The 9,143-nt window shown below is 43.4% G+C and overlaps 1 protein-coding gene across 1 annotated transcript in view; it reads left to right on the top strand.

The window, feature by feature from the left end:
* The first annotated feature begins 31 nt into the window (after positions 1-31).
* The window catches only part of LOC100541969, a 77,095-nt gene continuing 67,983 nt past the window's right edge, over positions 32-9,143 (top strand). The window contains exon 1 of the mRNA XM_010710994.1: positions 32-95. Coding sequence (XP_010709296.1) covers positions 32-95 — 64 coding nt within the window. The remainder of the gene's footprint in view (positions 96-9,143) is intronic.

Here is a 9,143-nt window from a genome sequence, read left to right as displayed (position 1 = left end):
CGTATCCCCGCGGCGACCCGGGGCCGTCCAGATGGCGGGCGGGGCGGGGCCCGGCCCGCCGCTCTACGTGCGTCTGAGGCTGTGGTGCGAGGAATGTGCGTGCTGTTCGTTGGTTTGTGTTGGTGTGCGGCCCGCCGTGGGCACGGCGCTCTGGGAAGGCAGGGTCACGCACACAGCTTGCAGCAGCGCTTCAAGGCCTGGCTTGCTCGTTCCTGTGTCTGGCTGTGAGCCTTTGCCTGCAGTGGAGCTCGAAAAAAGCTGAGCCGACAGTCGGGTTCTTTGTCTGTGTATGTGAATTAATACCATCCTCTACTGAATCTGCCGATTTAGAATTCCATGAGGCAGAGAACTGGAATTTAACCTTACTCACCCATCGTTTTTGTTGCTGATGTTAACTTAAACTCGATACCAAGGTAACAGTCGCTTCAAAACTGTTTTTCAAGTCTGTAAGTTCTTTGCTTACAAGGGAGAAGGACATTCTACTCAGCAGACCCTGCTTCTGGGGTACATAGCTGGGTAGTGACAGCAGCACGGCATTTCAGAGAGGCACCTGTCAAGTGCCTCTCTGCCAAAGCTCTGGGGCAGTACAGCCCCTTACTCTGTGTCTATCATGTCTTCTTTCTCAGATGTGCTGTCTTGCTTTTCAATTAAAATGCATGTTGCACAACTGCACTCACATTATTTGGCTTTTTCTGGTCATTGCGAATGACTCAGAAGTTGGTGAAATGGTCAATAGTGGCAAACTATGCTGGTTATCCTCTTCTTATGTTACCTCCAGAGAGTAGTGATGAACATGAGTGGCGCTGGAGTAGAAAACAAATCTGTGATGAGGCTGCATTGTAGGTACATTTAGAGATCTTTAACCTATTTGTAAGTGATTTAGCTTGTGCAGTATTCATATAAATAAGGCTCTTTTCCTCAGAGAGAGATAGCACTAAGTCACAGCTCTCCAGGAAACTGTTAAGACAGCACAGTTACTCTTGTCCACAATCTTTTAATCTTAAAACAAAAAAAAAAAAGTATTCTGTGAAACTGTGTTTCTTCTTAGGAGTTCTGTGTCTGTATTAAAGTCATTGACTAAAACCCGTGTCTGTCATTTCATTATCTCATCATGTTAATATTTGTCCTCCTGCAATGTCAGAACGCATTGGTGTTTTCCTTTGTGTTTCCCAGTTTTCTAACTTCTATTTAACAGTAGTTCGGAGAATTATTTTGCAACTTGGCAGCAATTTATTTGAAGAAAGATATGTCATTAAATTCTCTGTAGCATCCTATGTATTTCCACATATATTTAGCTGTTTTATGTCCAGTGGAAACAGATATGTTAGTGAGATTGGAAGCACCATACATCTGTTGTATACCAATTATGTTTTAGTGCAGTCTGTGCTATATGCGTAGTTAATTAGTGTAGATGACATATGATTGTATGTATGTAGCATTTGTGTTTGTGCTATCAGCAGGCATTTTGATCACTGTCAAAGTGATGCTTTGAGTAATCTAAGATACAGTTACTTGAGATACCACAGGCTATGTTGGTAGGGATTAGTCATACAATAAAACATAATATTTAATCGCAGTGTATTTTACAGGGTATTTCATGAGGTCTAAAATTTGGAGCAAATATTTGCTATGTTATCTTCTGTCATGTAGGGTCTTGGTTTTCATTTACAGTACTTCATCTGCTGTCATCTTAGGATGAGAACGCTGTCATTCAGTGAGAGCATGAAGCAGCTGTGACTTTAGATAGCATAAAAATGTTGTTTAAGTAACAAAACCCACAAATTCCAAACTGTGTTTGGAATAGCTTTTTATCTTATGAAAAAATGCTGAGATAATACTGGAATATTTGATGATCTGTTTACAGCTGAGCTGTCATGCTCCATAATTCTGTAGTATTTGGTGAGATTCTGTCCTTTTCATTCCTGAAAACCACTCCAAGACCGAGTTGCCTTTTATGTGCTTCTAAGGAGCCCAGGGGGTGCTGAGCAGGAGCATAAGGTGGGCCTCTATATATTCCTCAAAACCAACAGCAAATCACACAATTTGGTAGCAGTTTGTATTGTATATTAAGCCTATCTTCATACAAGTGCAAGGAGTGAACGTGATGAGCACATTTTCAGAACATGAAGGTGTGTGCTGTGTTATCTTATGAATTTTACATGGCGGGTTTAGGAAGGCCGTGTGTGGTTGTCCTCCTTGAATTTGCCTGGCTTGGCAATTACAGATGCAGAATTTTCACTCTTCATAATAGCTTATCCTAGTAGAGAATGTAAAGAATTGGCCTCTGACACACTTATAAGTCTGTGACACTTTCAGGAACGAAGAGCAAAGATCAGAATTACTTAAATTGTGTAGGAGTAGATGGAAAACAAGCAGCTTGGGCCAGTAAATTGAGTAGAGAGCAATTACTGCTTATGGTGTGGGCTCAGTCAATTTTCCAATTGATATGACATCGGTTTCAGAAATTTGACAGCTCTTCATCCTAGTTTACTTGCTGTTGATGAGCAGGAAAAGGAACCAGTGTTCTTCTAGCTTCTGGTTATGATATTTCTTCTTTGGTGTGTTCTGTTTTGATTTCAGTTGGGTGTGTGAAGTCACAGTAGTAGTGTTTTTGTGTGTGCCCAAGGGACAAGTATGTTAACAGCTTAAGAATCTTGTAGACTTTGCTAATTCTTGAAAATATCATTCAGTTTCTTAATCTTTACTTTGTTGCAGTCATGCATTTGAAAAAATGATACTAACTGAGAACAAAGTAAAGACTACCAATGAAGCCTAAACATAGGGTGATGAGAGCATTTGAGGTACTTGAAGTAAAATTTGTGTCTTTCTGGAATCCGTGATTGAAGTGCTTTGATGTGTGACTCTGACAGAGATCACACTTCCACCTGGCTGTGGGTGCTTACCAAAGAAACAGGTTTTTTTGGTACACGAGTGTCCTATGTTAGCTGAAATATTTGGCTTATTTTCTTTGGATCTGCTTCTGTGACTTGTCTTTGAGTAGTGCAGGAGAAAATTTGTTGAAGAATTTGTTGGGCAGTGAGGAGCCAGATGAGGTTTAACAAAAGTAAGTGTAGAGTCTTGCACCTAGGGAGGAATAACAGCATGTACCAGTACAGGCTGGGGGCTGACCTGCTGGAGAGGAGCTCTGCAGAGAAGGACCTGGGTGTTCCTGTGGACTACAGGTTGGCCATGAGCCAGCAGTTTGCCCTTGTGGCCAAGAAGACCAATGGGATCCTGGGGATGCACTAAAAAGAGCGTGGCAAGCAGGTCGAGGCAGGTGATCCTCCTCTTCTACTCTGCCCTGGTGACGCCTCACCTGGAGTATTGTGTCCAGTTCTGGGCTCCCTGGTACAAAACAGAAAGGGATCTCCTGGAGAGTCCAGCAGAAGGCCACAAAGATATGAAAGGGCCTGGAGCATCTCCCAGTAACCTGGGTCTGCTGAGTAACCTGGTCTGTTTAGCCTTGAGAAAAGAAGACTGAGAGGGGATTTGATCGATGCCTATAAATATCTAAAGTGTGGAAGGCAAAGGGAAGATGCCAGACTTATTTCAGCAATGCATGGCAAAAGGATGAGGGGAAATGGCCACAATCTGAAGTATAGGAAGTTTCCCACAAATGTGCGTAAGAATTTCAGAGTGTGGGTGATGGAGCTGACCAGAGAGGTTGTGGAGTTTCCTTTTCTGGAGACATTCAGGACCTGCCTGGATGCCTACCTGTGCAACCTGGCCTAAGGAGTCTGCTTTGCAGGAGGTTGGACTGGATCGTCTCTAGAGGTCCCCTCCAGCACCTACAATTCTGTGACTCTGTGAAAAATCTCTGTAGACAATAGACATGTTCTGCTCACCTGCTTGTTTCTTGTGTGGGGGATTCTAGATCAGCTTAAATACTTTGTAGATGTGTTTTTTGCTGCTGCTGTCACCCGATACCATACGTAATATGTGGATTGGAAGAAGAACTGTCAACTCTACTGTTACGCTTGCTAATATGCATTGGTAATATGTAGCACAAATGAAAATGGGCTTCTGTGTGCTCATTCTGTCCTGGTGCCTTGCAGGCACATGCTGTATTTCCTTTGAGGAGGAAAAGTCGCAAGGAAAGCTTTATCAGCACCCTTCTATCTCTGCTTTCTGTTTGTACTGCGGCATATCAGCACATCAGCACTGGGCTTTCCTGCACCATCAGGATAGCTGTTGCTCTGATGTCTGCCTTAATGTGTTCTACCTCCAACCTCAGTGCATAACAACTGAAATGTGTGCATAATCTTCTTTCCCTACTGCTGCTGCATACCACGTTCACATATCCCCAGTGTACTGGCAGGGCATCACAGCCAGCTGTGCAGCTGGTGCTGGGCACAGCCTGCCCCTCTGCCCTTGGAGGAATACTGCCTTGGTGCCAGTCCCAGAAAGCAGATAGAATACTTCTGCTGAGTGGGAGGAACGGGGAAAGTGGAAAGAAAAGCAGAGGGAAGGCTCACCTGCTTCTTTGTTGTCATTCTGTTGCTGCGAGCCTTTCTAAGCACAAGGGCAGGGCTTAGGAAAAAAGTAAGGAAGAAACTAATCAGGAGGAGAGCAGTGGTTTTTGTTTTCAATCCTTTGAAACCAGATCTCAGGATATCTGGAGGGGGTCCTCTGCTCTGAGGGTTGAAAGGATTGCTAGTGTTTCAGTGCCTCTGAAACACTTCTGTCAGCATAGACAGAAAACTCAATTGTTGCTTATGTTGTGATGGCAATAGCCCTCCTGACACAGCTCTTGGGCCTGGATTAAATGGCAGTGTTGGCACACTGTTAGCTGGTGTCCCCTGCTCTGCTGGGTGTGCACAGGTGCTGGAGCAACTGCTGTGGCTTTTGGGTCTGCCTCTCTCCTGCCTGTCTGCCTCCTCCCTCTGCAACTATGCTCTCTGCAACCAGCAGGAACTGATCAGCACTGTGAGATGCAATTCGCTGTTAGGTGTTTGTTACTGCTCATACACTAAGTCAAGGGCTGTGTATTAGTTCAGGCACTATACTTCCAAAAACTGTGGCAATAGCCCCTGTGTGCAGTAATTTATGGCCCAGAGTTCTTCATCTGTATGTCTTGCATATTTTTATAGCTTTTTTTCCTGCTATTATCTGCATTTTAATATTTTTGATGTTTCAGTTTTGCTAGAACTTATGATCTCATTGCAACGTTTTTATCTAGTTCCCTTTCTCTTTGGTTTTGGATTCAGGAAACTCGGCTTATGTGGGATCTTTCTGTTTGTTTGGCTTCATAAGCTTCAGGAGTTTCAAAGATGTGAAAATCTTTCTTCTGACGTTCTGCATTTCTGAATTTCAGAAGTCATAGCTCATTCCTAAATTATTCTAAAAAATGTTATTGTTTTCACTAGATTTTCGGTCACGAAATCCCTGAACACCAGGAAGGTTTGCCAAGGGAAGAATTTTGCCTCTTCCTGTTTTGGTGTTCAGAACTCATTTCTGGCAGGTGCCAGGGTCTAGGCTATGCTGACCCAGGATGGCCAGTAACTTGGTTGATCTCTGAATGCCTGCACATGGCCATCAAGCCACTGTATTTGCATTTGACTTACATTATGTGGGTAAGATAGCTGCTACAGAAACATGCCTTGTGTTTCCTGTATTTTCCCTATTTCAGTGGTTTCTTAATTCTCAGCAATTCGGTAGGTTTCACACAGAATAAAACTAAATCTGTACTCGGTAGGTTAAGGGAAGGAGGTGGGCCACAAGCTGCCGGTTGGACTGTGATACTGTAGAGACAAGCAAGCTTGGGTGCAGGTTCACTGAACAGTGGATATTGGAGGGGGACCTCTGGAGATCATACCAAGGTGGAGTGCTCCTGTTCAACATGCTCATGCCTCTGGCTGGCCAGGTATGGTGAAGGTGTGGTGACAGCATCTTTTGTCAATTCTTTTTGCTCTCTGCTGTAGTTGACTAAATGCATACCAATTATCTAGATGAAAGGCAAAAAAGAAGATGAAAGTGGTGAAGTAAAATCAACATTAAACAACCAGGTGAAGAGCTTCCAAATTACAGGACAGAACTGTGGTGAGAAGAGAGCTAGCTAGATACCATTTCAGCCTGATGTGCGTTTATCTCCATGTTAACTTTTTGTTTACATCTCCAGACTTAAAATATACTATCTCCAATACCAGGCGTGCACATAAATATTCATTCAGTCTTCAACATGAAGATAACTATAACAAAGTGAAGCTGTAGAAAACAATAAAGATGTCCTCACTTTCATCCTTAGTAATGTGAGCATGCTGTTAAGAAAATCTGTAGTTGTAGGTTTGTAGTATTTTCCTTAGCATTTAAGGAATCTGTCCTGAAGGTAAGAGAAGAGTCCAAGACTCTAGCCAGAGAGAAGTTCTCTCTGGGTTTAGTTAGTTTGTGAGGTTCTAAATCTTGAAAACCTCCAGCCTAAACCCAGCTTCCTCTAAGTGTCAGTCTGTACTTCTATGAGGGTCCCTTGAACTAAATGTCTGGGATACATCTTTTTTCTTTTCCCTCTTTTATGTCTTCTGCAACCATTAAGCCATATCCCATGGAGAATGAATAGTTGAATATGGGACTTTCTGCCTTTCTCACTGACATTGAGGTAAGGACAGTGGGTTCTGTTGTTACTTTACTGTAACTGCAATCAAATACTTCTTAATTTAATCCATAGTTTTGCAGTCTTCTTCAGCAAAATGCTGATGCTGCTGGAGGTGAAGTCATTAGTTGCAGAAGCACAGTTCTTTATGAAGAGAAGTTCTACAAAAGCAGTAGTTGAGGCGTTGTTTAAATATTCGTTTTCCCATCTACAGCTTCTGTTCTCTTCCTCCCACCAGTTCCTTGCGTGGTAAATTTGACTTGTGTTATTCATGATAGGCTCTTAACGAAAATGCAAGCAAAACCAGAAAGAGATGTATGTTGACAGGACAGCTGACACCATGCTAGGTACAGTCAGTGCTGTGCTGGAAGCAGCATGATGCCACTTTTATGAGAGAAGGAGCTGGAAAGCAGAATATTTTGTGGTACTTTGCTGTTTCACATGCAGTTCTTCCAGTACAGGCTGGGGTGGGACTGAGGCTTTGCATATTGTCTGTGTTCCTGATGCCTTCCTTCTCCAGCTCCTGGCAGATCTGGTGCTTCTTTGAGTACAAGGGAGTAGAAGCTTTTTAACCTGCTGCTCTTCACTGTGCTGCTTGATGAAAGGACACTTGGAACCTTGCTCTGTATTTGTGTTATTGCACAGCTTATGTTTGGTGTGTTAATACTTATTAATAGATAACATGACTCGGTTTTAATATGCTTAGCCCTCGTGGGACTGGGTGTGTGTGCATGTGTGCTGAGTGAGCCAGTGAGTTAATTCATTTTGGTGACCAGGCTGAAACACAAACAAAAAATGTCTTGGACCAAAAGCAAAATCAAAGCAGCAGCCCTATGTGGATCCTTAGCTTTCCATGCAGCTATCCCTTGGCAACCTGTGCTCAGGCCAGAGAAAACCAAGGACCATGGGGAAAAAAAAATAATTAAAAAAAGAGAAATGGGAATGCTAAGTGGTCAGGAGCGAGTTACTGAGTTGTATTGGCAGAGCTGTATTAGGAAGATTAGCCACCATCTGTTCCTCCTAATCCTGCACCTGGCTCTGCACTGTGCCTCTGTTCAACCAAGTGATGGTCTTACTCAGTATTGAAGATTGGCAGGGTTAAGTAACAAGACTCTGCGGTCTCCCAAATGTGCTGCTTCTTGTTTTGTAGAAGCCTGTCTGAAATAACTGCACGTAGTGCCATAAGACATTCTTACTTATGTGAATTTAATACAGAATTCAAGATAGCACGCTGGTCATGATCTTGCAATACTGCTGTTCTTCTAGACTTTTCATTTCTCCTCACGATTTCTGATTCGTGTATGTATTAACCAGTGCATAGTTTACCATTACTGGGTAATATCTTGTTGATCTTGTTTTTCTTGATTATTTTTGCAAAAGAAAATTCCTGGAATATTTCTGCAAGTCATTCTTAGTAGCTGGAGTCATTGGCGAGTCCTTTTGGCTCCTCTGATTGTGCTTCACGTAGATCTGGAGGTGCCTTTCCTGTTACATGCTCTGGCACAGCAAGCGGTCTGTGGCACTGAGCTAGCGCTGGGTGAGCTTAACCTTCACTAGTAGTGAACCTATGAAATGCCACTTGGAAGAAGGGAATTGAGAGAGTGTGCAGGAACTCAGAGCTCAAAAGGGCTTGTTTTCCTGGAATCATGGGAGGCTGAGGCTTGGGTGCTAATCAGCTGTGGGAATGTTGCGGGCCACATGGCTCTGCAAACAAGCAGGCATATTTATTCGCAAGTAGCCAGACAAGACTATAGACAGCCACTAGACTGCATGTGCTGCAAACGTGGGTGTTAAGGTCAGAATTTCCCAGACAAGGATGTCTAAATTGCCATGCCCTACTTATCCAACTGTGAGCTGGATTAATGAAAGGGAGAGTTGAGGCGGAGAAGTACTTTAGGTGCATTTACTGGGAGAAGAGAGAGATGTTTTCTTTTGTATCTGTACAGGTGGCCCTTTTGAAGCAAGCCAAAATAAGCTTCCTCACCTGGGTAACGGCCTGAATAGGTTGGCAGGGTGTGAATCCATTTTCAGTGTCTGTAAAGAAAAGCATAACGCTTTGCCATCACACGGCCTTCCATTTATTTTTTTCTTACTAAGTTTCTTCTTAGCCCATCGAGTCAGGCTGGGGCCTAATGTGTTTTTTTTTGTTTTGTTTTGTTTTTTTTCTCGTAACAGTAGGCACTTTTAAAGCAGCAAACTATTAGTAGTGAGATATTGGTTTAGAAGAACACTAGTGCGCAGGGAATTCTAGAGCAAACGAGGCAGTGCTGTCAGTGGTTCAGATTGTTCTTAATTACAATAATGACATTATAGGAGCTGCGGTTGCTGCTGGGCACAAAAGAAGATAATGATAATGTCAGGGCACTCGGAGTAAATGCAGCATAACGTACTGCAGCATCGGATCCAAAAGATGATACGCCTAACTTGTCGCCGGGGTGCGTGAGGGAGAATGGGAAGAGGCCGGAGCGGTTTTGTGGTAACGACGCAGTTTGGGGCCGCAGTTCTGTCAAGTCAAACACGCAGCAGAGCAGTTGGAGCTCTTCGGCTGCCGGCAGCG

The sequence above is a fragment of the Meleagris gallopavo genome, chromosome 5, assembly GCF_000146605.3.
Source record: "Meleagris gallopavo isolate NT-WF06-2002-E0010 breed Aviagen turkey brand Nicholas breeding stock chromosome 5, Turkey_5.1, whole genome shotgun sequence".
NCBI classification, from domain to species: Eukaryota; Metazoa; Chordata; class Aves; order Galliformes; family Phasianidae; genus Meleagris; species Meleagris gallopavo.
This window is presented reverse-complemented; position numbering and strand designations above follow the sequence as displayed.